This window comes from Magnusiomyces paraingens (genome assembly GCF_902498895.1).
Source record: "Magnusiomyces paraingens strain CBS 517.90 genome assembly, contig: contig5, whole genome shotgun sequence".
NCBI classification, from domain to species: Eukaryota; Fungi; Ascomycota; class Dipodascomycetes; order Dipodascales; family Dipodascaceae; genus Magnusiomyces; species Magnusiomyces paraingens.
Window position 1 is genome coordinate 1,567,501 of NW_022474071.1, and position 19,455 is coordinate 1,586,955.

Below are 19,455 nucleotides of genomic sequence, written 5' to 3' on the forward strand. Positions count from 1 at the left end.
ATATATATGAATTCTCTCTAAACTAATTTTTTTTTTAAAGTTTCTGTTTTCCCTTTTTTTTTCTTCTTCAATTATCTATTTTTCTAACTATTATACATTCATTTTAAATTTACCTCCCCCTAATTACTTCTCATCCAACTCAATCATTCAAGTACGTCTTCTTCACCACAAATATTCAACTTTAACAATATTTTACTCACAACCCTTTTTTCCTTATTTTTTAGATCATGATTCCCACTGCTGTTCTACCATGGATGCTTGTGGGCACCATGGGCCAGTTTGCCCACGCTTTAACATTTCCTTACACAAACTCTACCATATCCAGCTCTGAAATTGAATCTTCTTCTTTAGAATCATCCACAGACTATTCATCTTCCTCCTTCTTAGACAGCCTTACCAGCTCTGATTTTGAATCAATCTCATCCTCATACTCATCAAATATTCTATCCAGTGAAACTGACTCCTCCTCAATTTTCAGCACATCTTTACTAAGCGACGAATCAAGTCTCTCAGAGTCCCTTACATCAGCACTTTTGTCATCTTTGTCGTCCTCCTTCTCTGAAGACGAATCATTATCTTCTTCTATAGAATCAACTTTAGCAAGCATAATATCTTCTTCATATTCATCAGAAGAATCAACCTCCGATTTATCTTCCAATTCATCTTCCGAGTCTGTTTCCGTTTCCGTTTCCGAATCTGAGTCTTCTGAATCTGTTTCCGTTTCTGAATCTTCTGAATCCTCTGAATCTTCTGAATCCTCTGAATCTTCTGAATCTGTTTCCGTTTCTGAATCTTCTGAATCTTCTGAATCTGTTTCCGTTTCTGAATCTTCTGAATATTCTGAATCTGTTTCCGTTTCCGAATCTTCTGAATCTTCTGAATCTTCTGAATCTGTTTTCGTTTCCGAATCTTCTGAATCTTCTGAATCTTCTGAATCTTCTGAATCTTCTGAATCTTCTGAATCTTCTGAATCTTCTGAATCTTCTGAATCTGTTTTCGTTTCCGAATCTTCTGAATCTTCTGAATCTTCTGAATCTTCTGAATCTTCTGAATCTTCTGAACTTTCAGAATCCGAATCCTCTGAGTCTTCTGAGTCTGTCTCCGTTTCCGAGTCTGAATCTTCCGAGTCCTCTGAGTCTTTTTCTGTTTCCGTTTCTGAGTCTGAGTCCGAATCCTCTGAGTCTGTTTCCGTTTCCGTTTCTGAGTCTGAATCCTCTGAATCCTCTGAATCCTCTAAATCCTCTGAATCTGTTTCTGTTTCCCAGTCTGAGTCTTTTTCTGTTTCCATTTTTGAATCTGAGTCCTCAGAGTCCTCTGACTCTGTTTTGTCTGAGTCTTCAGAGTCTGTTTCCGTTTCTGAATCAGAGTCGTCTGAGTCTTCAGAATCGTTGTTTGAGTCTGAGTCTGAATATGTTTCTTCCAACTCTACTCTTTCTGAATCCGAGATTTCTTCTTCTATTAGTACCGAGTACAACTCTACTCTTTCTGAATCCGAGATTTCTTCTTCTATTAGTACCGAGTACAACTCTACTCTGTCTTCTGCTTCTGAGTCTGAATTCTTTTCTGCAATTGAATCCGACTCTGTTGCCTCTAACTCTACTTTGACTGCGTCCGAGTCTACTTATTACAATGCGACTATCACTTCTGGTTCAGAGTCTGCTTACTCTAACGGTACCATCACTTCTGGTTCTGACTCCGCTGTCTCTAACTCTACTTTGACTGAGTCCGAGTCTGCTTACTCTAATGCCACCATCACTTCTGGTTCCGAGTCTGCTTATTCTAATGCCACCATAACTTCTGGTTCTGAGTCTGCTTACTCTAATGCCACAATCACTTCTGGTTCCGAGTCTTCTTACTCTAACAATACCATCACTTCTGGTTTGGAATCGACTTATCCCAACGCCACCATCACTTCTGGTGTTGAATCTACATACTCTAATGGTACTCTTGTTTCAATCACTGCTGGGTCTGAGTCCTTTTATCCCAACAGTACTGTGTTTTCTGGAGCCTCTTCTGCAGTTGAGACTGGCTCCGTCATTTCCGGCTCTATTTATGCCAATGCCACCGTCACTTCTGGAAGCTCTTCTGGATCTTCAAGCTCCAATGCCACTGTTACTTCTGGTGCCTCTTCTGGCTCTCTTTACTCTAACGGTACGATTGTTTCTGGAAGCTCTTCTGGTTCTTCAAACTCTAATTCTACCATTGTTTCTGGAAGCTCTTCTGGTTTTTCAAACTCTAATTCTACCATTGTTTCCAGTAGCTCTTCTGGCTCTTCAAGCTCTAATGGCACTATTGTTTCTGGAAGCCCTTCTGTTTCTTCCAGCCGTAATAATACCATTGTTTCTGGCAGCTCTTTTCTCTCTTCAGGCCGTAATTCTACTAGCAATTCCAGCTCATCCTCAGGCTCTCTCTCTGTTGGTAACAGCTACTACCCTAACGCAACTATCACCACCGGTTCTTCTGTCTCTTCCGGTGTTGCTTCTCCTTCTTCGTCTTCCTCAGATTCTGGTTTGCCAACCAATACTGATGAATTCTTGCGATTGATTGAAGACGCCATCCTTAGTCTTGTTTCTGGTGATACTGCTACTGCTCTTGCAAAGCTTCTTGCTGCTATTTTTGCTCTCTTCACTACTGCTCTTAGTACTGGATTGGATTCTCTTCTTGGTAATCTTTTCGGTTCTGGAAGCATTTCTAAGCGTTCTGTTGATGTTTCCACTGCCATTTCTATTTTCACTGACTTTACCAATGATCTTGAATCTTGGTTCTCTGATGCTTCTTATGCTGAGTTTTTGCAACACATCAACCAGATTCAAGAATTTGTCTCTGCTTCAGAGGTCGAATCTGCAGTTACCAGCGCTCTAGATCCTGTCTTTTCTGCTGGCCAAACTATTATTGACAATCTTTCCAAGGACAGTACTGAGTTTGCTTCTGTTACTTCTACTTTTGAAACTGCCGTTGGAACTTTTATCTCAGACATTTTATCAGCTCTTTATGGAAGCCTTGAGTCCAGTGTTGATGTTTCTAGTTTGAGTGCCACTGCTACCGTTTACTCTACTGTTACTGACTACAGTACTACTACTCAAGTTTCTGGTGATACCACCAGCACTGTCACTTTGCCTGTATCTACCTATACTAGAACCATTCTGCTTGGGCCTCATACCACCTACACTGTCACCAACACTCGTACCAGCACTCTCTATTCTACAATTACCAAGTATGCTACTTCTACCAGAACTTCTGGCACTGTCACTGAAACCATAACAGAACCTGTTTCAACATATACTGAGACTATTGTCGTTGAACCTACAACTACATATACAATCACCAATACTCGTACTAGCACTCTTTACTCCACCATCACCAAGTATGCTACATCCACCAAGACTTCTGGTACTGTCACTGAAACTATTACTGAACCGGTAACAACATACACTGAAACTATTGTTGTTGAGCCTACTACCACCTACACCATTACCAATACTCGTACCAGTACTCTTTACTCGACAATCACCAAGTATGCCACATCTACTAAAACTTCTGGAACAGTCACTGAAACAGTCACTCTGCCTGTGACCACTTACACTGAGGCTATTGTCATTGAACCTACTACTACTTATACCATCACTGACACTCGTACCAGAACTCTTTACTCGACAATCACCAAGTATGGTACTTCTACCAAGACTTCTGGTACTATCACTGAGACTATCACAGAGCCTCTGACCACCTACACTGAGACTATTATTGTTGAGCCTACAACTACTTATACCATCACCAATACTCGTACCAGTACTCTTTACTCGACCATCACTAAGTATGCTACTTCGACCAGGACCTCTGGAACTGTTACTGAAACCATTACGGAACCAGTCACTACATATACTGAGACCATCATCTGCGAGCCTACCACCACTTATACTATTACTGATACTCGCACCAGCACTCTCTACTCTACCATTACCAAGTATGCTACTTCTACCAAGACCTCTGGAACTGTTACAGAAACCATCACGGAGCCTGTGACCACCTACACTGAGACCATTGTGTGTGAGCCTACTACTACTTATACCATCACCAATACTCGCACAAGTACTCTTTACTCGACCATCACCAAGTATGCTACTTCGACTAGAACTTCTGGAACTGCCACTGAAACAGTCACTCTACCAGTTTCTACCTACACTGAGACCATTGTGTGTGAGCCTACCACTACTTATACCATTACTGCCACTCCTACCAGTACTCTCTATTCCACCATCACTTTGTATGCCACCTCGACTAGAGTTACAGGCACAGTCACCGAGACTTTCACTGAGCCTGTTTCTACTTATACCGAAACAATCATTTGCGAGCCTTCTAGTACTTATACTGTTGTTGGCAGCGAGACTATTGAGGCTACTGAAACAGTCACGGAGTCTTGTAGTCTGTGCAAGACCCATACTACCACTGAGACTGGCTTGACTACTTACACCACGGTTTCTGGCACTGAGACAATTACCGTCACCGAGCCATGCCCTACCACGTATACTGTTGTTGAGACTCCGGTTTCTACTTCTGGAGACAGTACAGTTTACGAAGTAATTACTATTTCTACCACAGTTCCTGGATCCGTAGTAATTGTCACTGAGTCATGCAGTCTTTGCAAGACCCATGTTACTACCGAGACTGGCTTGACCACTTATACTACCACTTCTGGCGAAGAGACTGTTACAGTCACCGAGCCCTGTCCTACCACTTATACTGTTGTTGAGACTCCTGTTTCTACTTCTGGAGACAGTACAGTTTACGAAGTAATCACCATTTCTACCACAGTTCCTGGATCCGTGGTCACCGTCACTGAGTCATGCAGTCTTTGCAAGACTCACGTCACTACCGAGACTGGCTTGACCACTTATACAACCACTTCTGGCGAAGAGACTGTCACAGTCACCGAGCCCTGCCCTACCACGTACACTGTTGTTGAGACACCTGTCACCTCCGGCACTGTTGTGACATACTCAACCAGCACCGTTTCCACATACTCACCTATTATTGTCACTGTCACGCCTACAACTGCTGTTCCTCTGGTCACCACTGTTACCGAATCCTGCAGTGTTTGCAAGACTCATACTTCTGTTGAGACTGGCATCACTACCTTCACTACCACTTCTGGAGAGCAAACTGTGACTGTCACAGAGCCCTGCGAGACCACTCACACTGTTGTTGAGACTCCGGTCACTTCAGGTACTGTGGTCACATTCTCTACAGTCACCAGTACACCTGTTATCGTGACTACCATCACTCCTAGTTCCATTTCTCCAGTCATTTCTACCATCACTCCTTCTATTGTCACAGTCACTGAGAGTTGCAGTCTTTGCAAGACTCACACTACTGTTGAGACTGGAGTTACTACATTTACCACCACATCTGGCGAGGAAACTGTCACAGTTACTGAGCCCTGTCCTACAACTTATACTGTTGTTGAGACTCCAGTCACTTCCTCGGGTTCTGTTGTCACCTTTTCCACTTTTACTGTTTCTTCTACTACCCCAATAGAAACAATTGTCACCGTTTCTAGCAGCTCCAGTGTTCCTGTCGAGTCAGCTACTACGGTGACAGTAGAGTGCACTGAGTGCAAGACCCATACTTCTGTTGAGACTGGCCTGACCACCTACACAGCAACGTCGAGTGACCAGATTGTAACAGTTACTGAGCCCTGCCCCACCACATATACTGTGGTGGAGACTCCTGTTACTTCTGGCTCCGTTGTCACGTACTCCACAGTTTCCTCTACAACTCCTGTCGTCACAGTTCCAGCTTCTTCTTCTTCTTCTTCTTCTGCTCCTGCCACTTCCCCAGTTGAGTCTGCTACCACTGTTACCGAGGTTTGCACTGAATGCAAGACCCAGACTTCAGTTGAGACCGGTGTCACCATTTATACTGCCACCTCTAGTGATCAGATTGTGACTGTGACTGAGCCCTGCCCCACCACCCATACATTTGTCGAGACACCCGTGACCTCTGGGACCATTGTGACATATTCCATGGTTCCAGTACCTTCTTCTTCTTCTTCTTCTTCTTCTTCTTCTTCCAGCGTGCCGGCCACATTGGTTCCTTCTTCTTCTAGCGTGCCGGTCACGTCAATTCCAGGAACAACTCTCACACTCTCCACATCTTGGCCAACTACTACCAAGTCTGTGGAGACTTCAGTTGTTCAAATTCCAAGCGCACCCACCACCACAGGTCTGACACAGGTCAATGCTGGTTCCAGCGTTTCTGTGCAAACCCTGATACTGGGCGTCGCCTTTATGATTCCATTCCTGGTATAAACGTCACAATTGGGTATTAAAATATAGATTTTTCTTTTTTCTTTTTCGTCTTTTGGGTAAATATATATATAAAAAGCTTATGTACTTTTAAAAAATTTGGGTTATAAAATCAAATAAATTGTTATTTTTTTTTTAAAAATTTTTCAAACTATAGTTATTTTACTCCACAATGGCAGTCCCGACAGCCGGCCGCGAAATGATTATGGCTTCGTTCATCTCTTTTTCCGAGATTCCAGGATACTTGACTCGGTAATACTCATCCTTGAAAGCTTGCACAACTGCCGCCACATTTTTCTGCAAAACCAGGTGCACGGTTGCGCCTCCCCAGCCGGCACCAGTCATACGGGCGCCGTACCCGAGTGGTTCTGAGCCGTGAGGACCTCTTGGTTTCCTCACCACCTTGCATAGCGCCTGGGCTTCTGGACAGGAGCACTCGAAATCCTCCCACAACGAAACCTCGGACGCGTCCATAAGACGGCCCAGCTCCGCAACAGTTTCTAGGTATTGCATTGTAGAGAAACGTAGCACGTTCATAAATTTAAATACACGTGCAGCTTCGGAGTACACATGGCGGGCGCGCTTGCGAAGCTGGAGTGCAGAGTAGCGCACGGGGTAAGTGGAGAAAAAGAGACGCGTGAGTTGTGCATTGACAATCTCAGTATCAGAGCTGGTAGATAGCAGAGTAGCAAGATCGGAAAAAGTATAGTCGTCACGAAGATGGGTATCGACGAGAGTGACTAGTTCCTGAAGCAGATCTGAATCAGAGACAGAGGAGGGTCTGGTGGTCTTATAGAGTTCAAACACGTCACGGAGAGTACCGGCGGCAAGGTTACCAGTGGGTGGTAGAACAAGATCGACCAATAAAGGGTGGCCATCAATATCAGAAGAAGAAGAAGAAGAAGAAGTTGTTGCAGAGATTATGGAGTTTGGTGCTGAAAGACCCAAAGCCTTTGCGAGAGCCAAGGCTGCAAGAGTGACCTCGACGACACGCAAGTTATAATTTATAGGCGCGGTTTCGTGTTTGTTTGAAGTGACGAGCGTGTGGGCAATGACAAACGCCATTTTGTTTTCGTCATCAGGGAGCCCGTTTGCTAGCGCTGGTGGTTCCGGGAAAGCCGTAGCCTTTGCGGTAAGCTGGGGGAAAAAGGATACATAGAGAGCGTGATCCCATTCGCCATATACTGAAGCTGCCTGGTCCATACCGCCAGTGTTGACACCAACTAGCTGCTCGCATTTCATGGAGAGCCGGACCATGAGGTTTTTGGAGACATTGTTGTAGCCGTTGGCCAGCAGAGTGACGAGGGTAGAACAGACCACAAAGGCAGCTGAGGACGATAACCCAGACCCTGTGGGGATATTCCCGTCGACAAGGACCTCTAAGCCTGCGAGTTGTTTAGGAGGTTGTTGATGATTATTTGGATGGTCGAGTTCCGGGAGTTCCGAGTTGTAAGATCCTTGTAGGTATTTTTGGGCGACAATAAGTCCGCAGCGGAAATAGTTTGCCCAGTCGTTACGTGTGGGGTCAATGTCGACCAACGTTTGTGTAGATTGCGGTAGAGTAATTGAAGATTCAGGGAAAGTTGTGGAGTCTGTATTTGCAACAATAACAACACCACCACCATTGACGACCGAAGGACCCGGTGGTATTACACGGACAGCCATGACAACATCACGCTCGACAGCCATGGGGAAGACTGAGAAGTTGGAGTAATCTAGGTGCTCGCCAATGATGTTGACACGGCCCGGCGAGCGGACTGTGAATGTGGGGGGTGCACTGAACCGGGCAGCAAATGTATCTTGTAGAGACTGAAGCCGGGTCCGGTCTTGTGGCGATTTGTATATTTCGGAGCTTTTGAGAGTTGGTACCGACATGGAAGTTTTTTTTTTTTATGTTTAAACAAAAAAAAAAAAGGAAGAAAATCTGGGGAATTTTGAAAGGAGAGGCGGGTGGGACCCTTTTATATTTATTTTTTTATTCTTTTTTTTTTAAAAAAAAAAATGCCTTTTGGTCCCCAACTTTCGGCTGACCGTTTTCCATTTTTTTTTCCATTCATTCAAGCCAAATTATTTATTTCTTTATTTCTTTATTTATTTATTTCTTTATTAATATTTTCATTAATATTTTTATTATGCAAGTTTAAGCGATTTTTCATTCCTCGTCAAAGTCATCTTCATCGTCGTCATCGTCATCGGTGTCGACATGCGACTCAGGCTCATTTTCGTAGGATACCCGATGAGAATTGACAGAACGCCACTCGCTGCTGCTGCTGCCGCCGCCGCCGCCGCTACCGCCTCCACGCTTTCTAGATCGTGGATGAGAACGAAGGGCCTTGACACGGCGCATGGAGTAGTTGATGGGCAGCGAGTGCTCTATGCACTGTCGAAAGGTGTCTTCGTCGACCAGCGTGATGACAACCGAGTGCACGGGGAGTGGAGATGACTTGTCTGCACGCATGAGGGGCCGTGGCGTGCATGCTAGAATCACGTCGTTGGCCTCGAGATCATCGCGGATCTGATCCATGGTCAGTGATTTTTCGACCCCATAAACAACGGCTTCGTAGCCAAAGGGTGAAGGGTGGTACTCTGGTGGGGATCGGGTAGTAGAAAATGAGGAAGAACTATATCGGGGTTTTTCATAGCGCGAGGAGTATGCAGGAGAGGAGGTTGAAGAGGAGGTTGAACAAGTTGTTGAATGCAATTGTGACGGAGGTTGCTGGTCCTTTTTCAAAAGTTTTACCTTTTTGCTAGGGTCTATAGGGGGTGATTGAGATTGTGATTGAGATTGAGATGTGTGGGTTGGAAGGTTGTATTGATTTTGTTCTTCATGAATTGGTTGTTTAGGTGTTTGAGTTGGCAAAGACGTTTGCTTGACTGTTGTTGGTTCCGAAACAGGCTTTGATCCAATGGCACCTGGCTGGGTATTTGCTGATGGTGTTGAAGTTGAAGTTGTTAGTGTTGGTGGTGCAACTGGAGTGGCCAGCGTATGAAGGAGATCCTTCTTTAGGGTTTCTTGTAGCTGAGCTAATAAAACAGAAGAAGGTCAGTAGTTAGTAAAAAAAACAAAAAGAAAAGAAGAAGAAGAAGAAAAAAGGAAATCCAACGTACCATCAAAATGAGGAGATGTAGGACATGAAGGCTGTTGCAATGGCTTTTGCTGTTGTAGATGTTGTTGTTCATCTCTACACTTGAGTTGATATCGTAAACGCTCATTTTCTTGGTAAAGTAATCGAAACTCTGACTTAAGTTCAAAGACGGTATCATCTAGACGTTTTAACAGAATGCCTATATTTTGAATCTGCTGAGGTTGTTGTTGTTGTTGGTAAGAATTAGAAGTTGGTTGTTGTATTGGTATCGAAGCCTGCTGATGTTGTTGTTGTTGTTGTTGTTGACCCGGTGGAATTATAGCGGAATCTCTATATTTTGGTAATGACGAAAGAAGCCCTGAAGTAGCAAATGAATTGTTGTTATTACTACTACTACTACTAATATTATTATTATTATTATTACCACCACTATTTAATTGAGCATTGCTAAGATTAGTAACAGGTAGATCGACTAAAGTATTGTTATTGGATGTTGTAGTCCATGTGAATCTACGTTGAGGTTCATGGAAAGCAGTTGGTGGAGGAATGTTAAATGGCGATGACGGGACAATGACGTTATTAGAACCACCACTAACTGTAGGTTTTGTACCAGAATTTCCATTAGTCAACAAACTATTATTGTTATTGTTGTTATTGGTATTGGTATTATTAATGTTGATGCTGTTACTAATTTGTCGATCAATTTGGTTGACTGATGATAATGGAGATGGAGAGGATAAAGCCAACGAAAGGTCAGAATGGTGGTGAGATAGTATAGGTTCTTCATCAATGGCTTGGGATGATAATGAAGGGAAGGTATTCATAGAAGCTGAAAGAGAAACAGATCTTCTGTTAAACTGAGGTTGAATCTGTTGAGGTAAAGCTGGAGGGGTTGTAATTGATGATGATGATGATGATGATGATGTAGTTGATGATGATCCAAGATGGGATGATGATGACTGACGAGTATGTGAAGCCCAAGGGTCTCTTGGTCCATCAGCAGCAGCGGCCGAAGCAGCAGCAGAAGCAGCAGAAGCAGCAGCAGCAGCTTGGACGATGTTAAATATGCTCATAGAAGAAAAAGAAGAAGAAGAAGAAGAAGAAGAAGAAGAAGAAGAAGAAGAAAAAAACAATAAATGAAATAAATTTAGATGAAAATTAATTTTTAATGGACCTTTTTTTTTTTAAAAAAAAATGGGAATTTGGTGGTTGTTGATGAGAAGGAAAAAAAAAAAAAAACTTGCTGTTTAAAAATAGAAAAATAATTAAAATAATTAAAATAATTAAAATAATTAAAATAATTAAAATAATTAAAATAATTAAAATAATTAAAATAATTAAAATAATTAAAATAATTAAAATAATTAAAATAATTAAAATAATTAAAATAATTAAAATAATTAAAATAATTAAAATAGTTAAAATAGTTAAAATAGTTAAAATAGTTAAAATAGTTAAAATAGTTAAAATAGTTAAAAAAGTTAAAATAGTTAAAATAGTTAAAATAGTTAAAATCATAATTAGTAATAATTACATAATTCTTATCTGTAATAATAATAATATCATATCATATCATTTCATTTCATATCGTGGAATTTTCAAACACACACAAACAAATTATTTTAAATAAAAAAAAAAAAAAATTAAAAAAAAATCTCCTTAAAAAAATCTCCTTTTTTTTTTTTTTTTTTTTTAATTTATTAAACAAAAACACACAAATCTTTTATTTAGAAGAAAAAAATAAAAATAAAAAGAATATTTTCATTCATTTAGACTTTGCATTTTATATCATTATTATCAATATCTTAATATATACCCTAATTAAATCTTTAAAAAAATACCTCTGAGATCTTATCCAGAAGCTCTTCTTTTTCTTCTTCTTCTTTTTCCCTTTCTTTCTCATAATGAATACACAAATTTCAATCACTACAGATACTGCTCCACGGCTACTCTCAGCAGCTTTTAACCAAGATCAAGGATGTTTTACCATCTCTTACGAAAATGGTTTCCGTGTCTATAATACAGATCCAATGGAACTTAATGTTAAACGTGAATGGGACTTAAGACCAGCAACAGCAACAGCAACAACAGCCACATCTACTTCTACATCTACATCTATTAACAACAAAACTACTAATACTACTACTACATCTAACAATACAACATCTTCCCCCCCTGAAAATCATTCTCGAGAAGCTGGAGGTGGAATTGGTCTAGCCCAAATGCTCCATCGAACAAATTACTTAGCTTTAGTCGGTGGAGGCCGTAACCCCAAATTCCCCCAAAACAAAGTAGTCATCTGGGACGACCTTAAACGAAGACCTGCTCTCTCTCTTGAATTCTTATCACCAGTCTTAAATGTCCTTCTCTCTCGTACACACATTGTTGTAGTACTTACTGCAAAAGTCCACGTGTTTGCCTTCTCTTCCCCACCAGTCCGTATCGCCTCATATGAAACTGCTGATAACCCCCATGGAGTCGCAGTTCTTGCTAATAATGTCCTCGCATTCCCTTCAAGACTCGACGGCCAAATCCAGATCGTTAACCTTGACTCGCATTCTTCTTCTTCTTCTTCTTCTTCTTCTACTACTACTAATGATCGCTCCCGTTCTCCTTCATCTCGCTCAGTCTCTCCAGGTATATCACCACCACCACCTCCTCCTCCTCCACAATATGGTAGTAACCTCGTAACTATAATACGCGCTCATAAGGGTCCCATACGTTGCTTGGCTCTCAACTCTTCCGGATCAGTCATTGCAAGTGCAAGTGAAATGGGTACAATCATTCGCCTCCATTCAACCCGCAATACCGCTCTTCTTCATGAATACCGCCGTGGTCTTGACAGAGCTATCATCTACTCCATGGCCTTCTCTCCAGGATTAGGTCCTGGAGCCCCACTACGTCTTGCAGTACTCTCAGACAAAAATACCCTCCATGTGTTTGATGCTACAAACGTGGTTGGTGGGGCCGTCGTGGCTTCACAAGCTGCAACAGCAATCATCTCTCAAAATAATAATAATAATAATAATACAATCTCTTCAAGCTCGCTTTCATCGTCTCCATCTTCATCCTCCATTATTTCCAACAGCCCAAGAACTCAACCTGCTGGTCTCATTAACGCTTCTTCTTCTGCATCTAATTCATCATCTCCTCAATCGAATAATAATACCAATACTAATAATCTTGTCGGATCCTTTTTCTCAGCTGCAGCTGCAGCTGCTTCTTCGGCAGTCTCAACTAACCGTCGCCATCTTCTCGGTAAACTTCCCCTAATGCCTCGCTACTTTTACTCAGAATGGAGTTTTGTCTCTGCACGTGTTGAAGGCCAAGCTGGAGTCCTTGGCTGGCCCTCGGACGATGCTGTAGTCATCATTTGGACAGACTCATGTAAATGGGAAAAATACGTTGTTGTTGAAAAAGAACCCCCTGCAAGTTCAAACAACAATAACAACAACAATAATAATAATAATAATAATAATAATAATACAAACGACACCCCCCATGAAAATCAATTTGAGCTTTTACGTGAAGCATGGCGTGGCTTTGAAGGCATTTCTCATGACTAGACATTAGTTCTATAGTTATTAATATTAATATTAATGTTATTATTATTATTATTATTATTCATATATATTTATATACACACATTTACGGATTAATCCAAAACCTCAATCTTTGGAACCATTGTAGTGTTGGGCCAGTACCGGTTGTTGTATGCCCGCACCAACCGCCGCGGCTCATCCTCATTTGTAAACCGGACAAGCCAACTTGACTCACTACAGTGCGCTTCATCTCCAGATAACTTGACAACAGCATCCTGTGCACTCGGCAGCAAGTCATAATCCCATAATATCCGGGCCATAGTATGTGGAGAATATCGTGGTGGTAGCCCAGCCACCAGTGCACACATGCGTCGGGACACACCAGGAATTGCAGAAAGTGCTGGAGGGTGGATGCTGGCCTGAGACGGGTCAACGAACCGGAAATTGACACGGATCCCACATAACTCAGCGCCAAGTGTAGCCCAGTAATAAGCCACAGCAGCCTCGCGCGTTGGGAACTCTAAATAGTAACCAATCCAACGAACAAGTGAGGCCGGGTCGCGCGACCGTACCACTGTAAAGTCTCTTGCTTGAGCAAGTTCCTCAGCAGTCAGTTCCTGTGGACCATTATTTTCGGATATAAACCCAGACCCAGAATCAGACCCAGAGTGAATGGGGCCAGGTAAAATGCGTTTAAAGTCTGAGGGCAAAAACGATAGAGTCCCGCAGGGCCAAAAAAGTGTATTTGACGTTTTCAGCGGAGAGTCCAGTAACGATAATAGTAGTTTATTTTTACTAAATCCAGCCGCCTTAGCAGATCTTGCTTCTTCTTCTTCTTCTTCTTCTTTTTCTTTTACCTTGCTCTCTTCTGTCTCTTCATCTTTAAGTAGGTCCTGGTACAAACTAAACCCTGTTGTCCGTTCGTTCGTCACATAAAGCCCACTATTATTCCCCAATTTCGTACTATCCACCCGATCTGAGCCCCGAGCTTTGGATTCCGCAATCTTCTTGGCATGTAATTCCCGAGCCCGACGGTGATACCGTGCAAGTACCTCGGGCGTGTTTCGAGTTTGTGCAAATATCTCAGACAATAATCCCCACATCTCTTGTTTTGTCGGCGCGTCCATCCCCTTAACCACATCCTTGCTTGCAAGAACAGGCTTCCCAGGCTGCTTCATCCCACACGCAGCAGCAGAACTCGTGAACTTGCGTGCAAAGACCCGGATCTGCTGTTTGGATATCATAATTTATGTGGTCAAATATATATATATATATATATATATATGTGTGTGTGTTAGGGGTGGGTGGTTTTGCAGTTTAAAACGGCCTTTGAGAGAAGAAAAAAAAAAAAAAAAAACACTTTTATTTCACTATATAATCACGTGATGCATTACCTAATCGGACATTTCCATAGACTCTTCAGGATCCGGGTCCTTGTGACGGGATATCAATGGCGCAGACGACCCGAGAATATCTGCAAAATTATCTACTTCATTCTCCTGTTCCTCCTCCTCCACTTCTTCCTCAGTTCTTGTGCGCTCGCCGCTTTCAGCTTCTCCTATCAGCATATCCCATACAGCCAGCGAAGATGAATCTTCAAGAGCCCGGCGCAGCAGGTCGGTCGCAACAGAGTCACTTGGTGTAATTGCCAGTGCTGAATGGAAATTTTCAATTGCTTGTACAATATTCCCGGCCTGCAAATTCGCAAGCCCCATGGCTGAGTAAATGTTGGAATCCTGCGGTGTAATCCGTAATACCTCTTCAAAGTACTCAAGCGCTTGGAAATAGTCGCCCATGCGCCGGTACACATGCCCAAGATTTGCCTTAATGGACAACCACCCGCGCGGATCACTTTCCAGCAGTTCGGCCGCGCGTTGAGCCTTAATAAAATACGCCTCCGCTGTTGCAAGCTCATTCTTATGGTAGTGCACAACGCCGCGCTCATTTAGTAACAGTGGATCTGTACTGCAGATTGATGCAGCAACTTCCAAGTATTCCTCTGCAAGTGTCAAATTGTTGAGTTGTAAATGTTGCATTCCCAAAAATAACGAAGGCAAATGTGTTCCTTGGAATAATCGCGCTGCTGTCGTATATGCAGAAATGGCTTGCTCGTGCTCACCCTCCACTGCAAACGTATGCGCAAAGCCAATCCAAGCTTGTCCGAAAAATGGACTCATCATAGACGACTTGCTAAAATACCGTCTGGCTTCTAATATCTTGCCAATAGTCAGGTAATAAACTCCAACCGCCAGCCACGAAACAGCCTCGTCGGGATGATTGTCGACAAGTTCGTGAGAAATGAGAAATAACTTGTTACGTTTGCCAAGTTCGTGCAAACATGCCAAGTAGTTGGGGATGGCTGAAAACCGAAACTTGTCACGCTCTAAAATGTGTTCACAAACTTCAAGACACTTTTTAAACTTGCATTGAACAAATAATAAATCTGCTCGGCTTAAAAGCACGTCTGGGTTATCTCCAAGATCATACTCTGAAGTTAAAAGTTTATCCGCAGAACGATACACTCCAAGGTTGGCAAATTTACCCAGCCGAGTTGTGTAAAGCGCCTTAATCAAATCGGCTGCATTGGAATCTCCGGCACAACTTTCGTCAAAATCCATTGATGCTAGTAAATCCCATTCTTCTTTGGGTGTCAATAGACATCCACGAATCAATTGATCAAACGCTTCAAAGCATTTTGCATCCACAAGTACGGCTTCCTTATAACACTCTTTTGCTTGATCAAAATTATTTTGATTGGTATAAATCTGACCACGCAAAAAACACATGGAAGCCTCAAGTTTGATTCCACCATCTTGGTTTTTGACTCTATTCCCAGGAATAACTGAATCACCAAATGGGTTCTTTTCTCCCAATACTGCAAGTGCTTCATCCCATTTGCCCATTTTTGTCAAACATAGCGCTGCCAGGTATCTGCATGAAACACTACGGTCAAGCTCTTGACGTATCAATAATTGTCTCGCACGGGTATACTGTCCACTTAGATAAAACACCTGGGCCAGCCAAAAGGCGTCGTTCGGGTCATTAGTCAAAGCAAGAATCTTATCGCCAATGTACTCTGCTGTTTGATAGTGATGCTGCATGATTGCATCGTGTCTCCAAAGTCTCAGTCTTTCAACTTGAGACAATGGTTGATGCAGTAACGAATTAAGAGATGTAGTTGGTGCGCCAGGCTTGGTTCGTGGTGTATCATATGCTGAAAGAGGCTTGTGCACGCTACTATGCACGCTATGTGATGTATGAGCATTGAATGGAGCTCCCAATCCAGGTGATTGCGGATCTTTACCTCCAGAATTTAAAAAATGGGGAGCCACTGGACTAATAGCAAGAGTCGAGGAACTGGGACTTTGGCCGGCCATCAAGTGCTGGTTGTGATGCTGCTGCTGCTGTTGTTGTTGCTGTTGTTGTTGTTGAAGGCTATTATTGCTATGCTGGATTCCGTAGAAATTGGGGCCTATTCGGTCGTTTGGAGTATATGGAGTAGAAGCCACCACAGAGTCTCTTCCTGCTGATCCGGGCACTGTTCCTGACCCGGGCCGCCAAGAAGACTGGCGGCGATTCGAAGAGTTCATCTGGATGGTTAGATTTGGTATTTTTAATTGTTTATTTATTTGTTTGTTAACAAAAGCTGGAGATTTTCAATGAAAGGGCAAAAATCGCAACAAAGTGTGGGAGGTGTTTGTTGTAACAAATTAATGTAACATTTGTATTACATTATGTTGTAATAAGTAAATAAATAAATAAATAAATATTTTAAATTAATAATAATTTTTTAATATATAAAAATTAAATTAAATTAAATTAAATTAAATTAAATTAAAATAAATTAAAATAAATTAAAATAAATTAAAAAATATTTTCCAAAAACCAGTCTTTCTTCTCAAACCACCAAAAAAAAGTCTTTTTCAAACTATCACCAAAACACCCTTTTCGAAACTTTCACGTCGCAACTTTAGTTAATCTTGGAAGAATAAGAAGAACCAAAAAAAAAAAAAAAAAAAGAACTTCCTCTCTTGTCAGCTAGGTTATTTGATTATATTCTAGTTATTAATTTTTCTAAAATTCTTTTTGCTTTATTGTCTATTTTTTTTTTTCATTCCCCCTTCCCCTCTTTTTTTTTCCAACCTCTCTTTAAACCTTTCCTTCATGACCATCACGGCCCCTCTGTTGCACACTTCACGCCACAGCTCGCCGTTTTCTTCGTATGAACAGTAAAAAAACTGAACCCAAGAAACGGACACCAAGCGAAAAGGCCTTGCGCCGACTTGCACAGGAGTCCAAGGATGAAGGTAAAAAGTCACGGAAATTTCATAAAAAGTTCCCTCACCACCGCACTTTTACCGATGTCGTCATTCCAACTGAACCAGCAACACTCTCTAACCCAGCAAGCCCGTCTCTTCCAACGATGATGACTCTTCCGGATTTGACGCGAGCTAGTGGGAAAAGACGCAGACGCTCATCGCCAACTGGATCTTTAGCTAAATCTACAATGCAGGCTCTCTTAAGCCCTGTATCGGAGACATCATCAGCTCCATCTTCTTCGTCCTCTTCGTCATCAGCCTCTATTTCACTCCAGCACAAGTCGAAAAAATCTTCCCATAAGAAATCATCTAAAGAAGTTTTGCCAGAGGCACCTGTTCGCCAGGAATCGCCATCTTTATATCTCGGTTCATTTACTCTTTCGTTAAATGATCCAGTTGAAACTATCGAACAAAAGGAAGAAGAAGAAAAAAAAGAAAAAGAAGAAAAAGAAGCAGTCACAAAACCAAAACGCAAATCAAAGGAAAAATCTGCTATTCTACATGAAAATATTAAGCCACAGTTCATTGTCGAGCCTAACACCAAGATTGCCAGTATGCTGCGCGTGTCAGATCTGCGCGACCTGGTACTCTATTTGCTAGCTGATGGCCGTGCGCCGAGCTGGGTCGGCATCAAGCAGAGCTTTGCCATCCACCGTATAGTCAGCATCTATGTTCCATCTCTTTCGCCTTCCATGTTTAACGGACTCAATATTTCCAGCGCGCAGCCCCAAACATTTGAGTCATCTTTGGGCTTTTTCCACAGTAACTTTGAACATGCTTGGGTTGTTGAATCCCCAGGGAACAAGCACGCCATTTTTTCTCCCACTGAAACATTTCTTTATTTGATGGCCAATTCACATGACCGCAGTGTTATGAAGGTAAACCAAAATAAAAACCCCAAGAGTGTTTCTCCCTTGGATCTGATTTTGACCCTTGAAGAGCTTATGTTTAACCGATATCCTGTCCATCCAGACACAACAGGAGCTGCAATTGCTTCATCACAAAATATTGAGATTTTGGAGCCTCCAGGGGAGGACTGGGTTGACACTAAACCTTTAGATTTTGGAGCACCGCGTGTCTTTGCAATTGATTGCGAAATGTGTGAAACTTGTGAGGGGAAAGAATTAACTCGTGTTACTATTGTTGGGGGGGATGGAGATGTTGTTTTGGATGAACTTGTGAAACCCTTTAACCAGATTTCCAATTACCTTTCTCAGTATTCAGGTATTACAGCTAAAATGCTTGACCCGATAAATACCCGTCTTTCAGAAGTACAAGAACGTATTCTATCTTTGATATCTTCAGATGATATTATCATTGGCCACTCGTTAGAAAATGACTTGATTGCTCTTAAAATGCGTCACCCACGCGTTATTGACACTGCTGTTGCGTACCATAGTGAAACTAGTATCCATCACAAGCCTTCTTTGAAGAACTTGGCCAAATCGTTTTTAAAGCGCGACATTCAAACCAGCCATGAAGGCCACGACTCGAAAGAGGATGCTGAAACTTGTTTGGATCTATTAGACTTGAAGCTCAAGTATGGTGCAACTTTTGGTCACACTCAGGTAAATGGGAAAATCTCGTTGGCCGATCGATTAAGTCACGTTTCTCCTAGGGATCCTAAATTGCGGCCTGTGGCTGTTGTTGATTATGGCGTACCTAATTGGGCATGTTCTTCTGCCCAAACCATTGTTTCATGCACTGATGATGATGAAGTTATTAAACATTCTGGCAAGGCTGTTAATGGGCATAGTTTTACATGGGCTCGGTTACGTGAGCTTGAACTTTTATCTGAAACAGCTCTTTCACCCAGACGATTCCGCAAGGGAGGTCCTGGGGTATCAGGGAATAGCTTGCAAAATCCTATTGATTGCTCTGTGGTTTCACAAAGCTGTGAGAGGCTTGGCGAACGACTTGAAAACCTTTATCAGAGTTTACCTGCAAATACAGCAGTGCTTGTGTGGACAGGCCATGGTGATAAGCGTGCAATGCTGGAACTTAATGCTAAGAGACAGCAATATCAGTACGAGTACCGCACAAAAAATTGGCGGGACATTACTTGTGCTTGGACAGACCATGACGCTCAGGCCTTGGTAGCTGCTACAGATGTGGCTCGCAAAGGTCTTGCATTTTTGACAGTCAAAAGATAATTTATTTTATTTTCATGTATTTAGTTTGTTTTTTTTTTTTTTTTTTCTTC

The 19,455-nt window shown here is 42.1% G+C and overlaps 7 protein-coding genes across 7 annotated transcripts; 3 read left to right on the forward strand and 4 right to left on the reverse strand.

Moving 5' to 3' along the window:
- Positions 1-227: 227 nt before the first annotated feature.
- On the forward strand, positions 228-6,308 carry SAPINGB_P006153 (uncharacterized protein; the record flags this gene model as incomplete). Its single annotated transcript, XM_032000867.1, has 1 exon — positions 228-6,308. The coding sequence occupies one exon, from the start codon at positions 228-230 to the stop codon at positions 6,306-6,308; it is 6,081 nt and encodes a 2,026-aa protein (XP_031856758.1).
- Positions 6,309-6,467: 159 nt separating this feature from the next.
- On the reverse strand, positions 6,468-8,180 carry SAPINGB_P006154 (uncharacterized protein; the record flags this gene model as incomplete). The annotated part of the gene is made up of 1 exon (XM_032000868.1): positions 6,468-8,180. One exon carries the CDS (start codon positions 8,178-8,180, stop codon positions 6,468-6,470), a length of 1,713 nt encoding a protein of 570 aa, XP_031856759.1.
- A 277-nt stretch (positions 8,181-8,457) lies between these two features.
- SAPINGB_P006155 (uncharacterized protein) lies at positions 8,458-10,464 on the reverse strand (the record flags this gene model as incomplete). Its single annotated transcript, XM_032000869.1, has 2 exons — positions 8,458-9,329; positions 9,414-10,464. The coding sequence occupies 2 exons, from the start codon at positions 10,462-10,464 to the stop codon at positions 8,458-8,460; spliced, it is 1,923 nt and encodes a 640-aa protein (XP_031856760.1).
- An 831-nt stretch (positions 10,465-11,295) lies between these two features.
- On the forward strand, positions 11,296-12,957 carry SAPINGB_P006156 (uncharacterized protein; the record flags this gene model as incomplete). Its single annotated transcript, XM_032000870.1, has 1 exon — positions 11,296-12,957. The coding sequence occupies one exon, from the start codon at positions 11,296-11,298 to the stop codon at positions 12,955-12,957; it is 1,662 nt and encodes a 553-aa protein (XP_031856761.1).
- Positions 12,958-13,046: 89 nt separating this feature from the next.
- Positions 13,047-14,177, reverse strand: SAPINGB_P006157 (uncharacterized protein; the record flags this gene model as incomplete). Its single annotated transcript, XM_032000871.1, has 1 exon — positions 13,047-14,177. One exon carries the CDS (start codon positions 14,175-14,177, stop codon positions 13,047-13,049), a length of 1,131 nt encoding a protein of 376 aa, XP_031856762.1.
- A 150-nt stretch (positions 14,178-14,327) lies between these two features.
- Positions 14,328-16,523, reverse strand: SAPINGB_P006158 (uncharacterized protein; the record flags this gene model as incomplete). Its single annotated transcript, XM_032000872.1, has 1 exon — positions 14,328-16,523. The coding sequence occupies one exon, from the start codon at positions 16,521-16,523 to the stop codon at positions 14,328-14,330; it is 2,196 nt and encodes a 731-aa protein (XP_031856763.1).
- A 632-nt stretch (positions 16,524-17,155) lies between these two features.
- SAPINGB_P006159 (uncharacterized protein) lies at positions 17,156-19,405 on the forward strand (the record flags this gene model as incomplete). The annotated part of the gene is made up of 1 exon (XM_032000873.1): positions 17,156-19,405. One exon carries the CDS (start codon positions 17,156-17,158, stop codon positions 19,403-19,405), a length of 2,250 nt encoding a protein of 749 aa, XP_031856764.1.
- Positions 19,406-19,455: the final 50 nt, after the last annotated feature.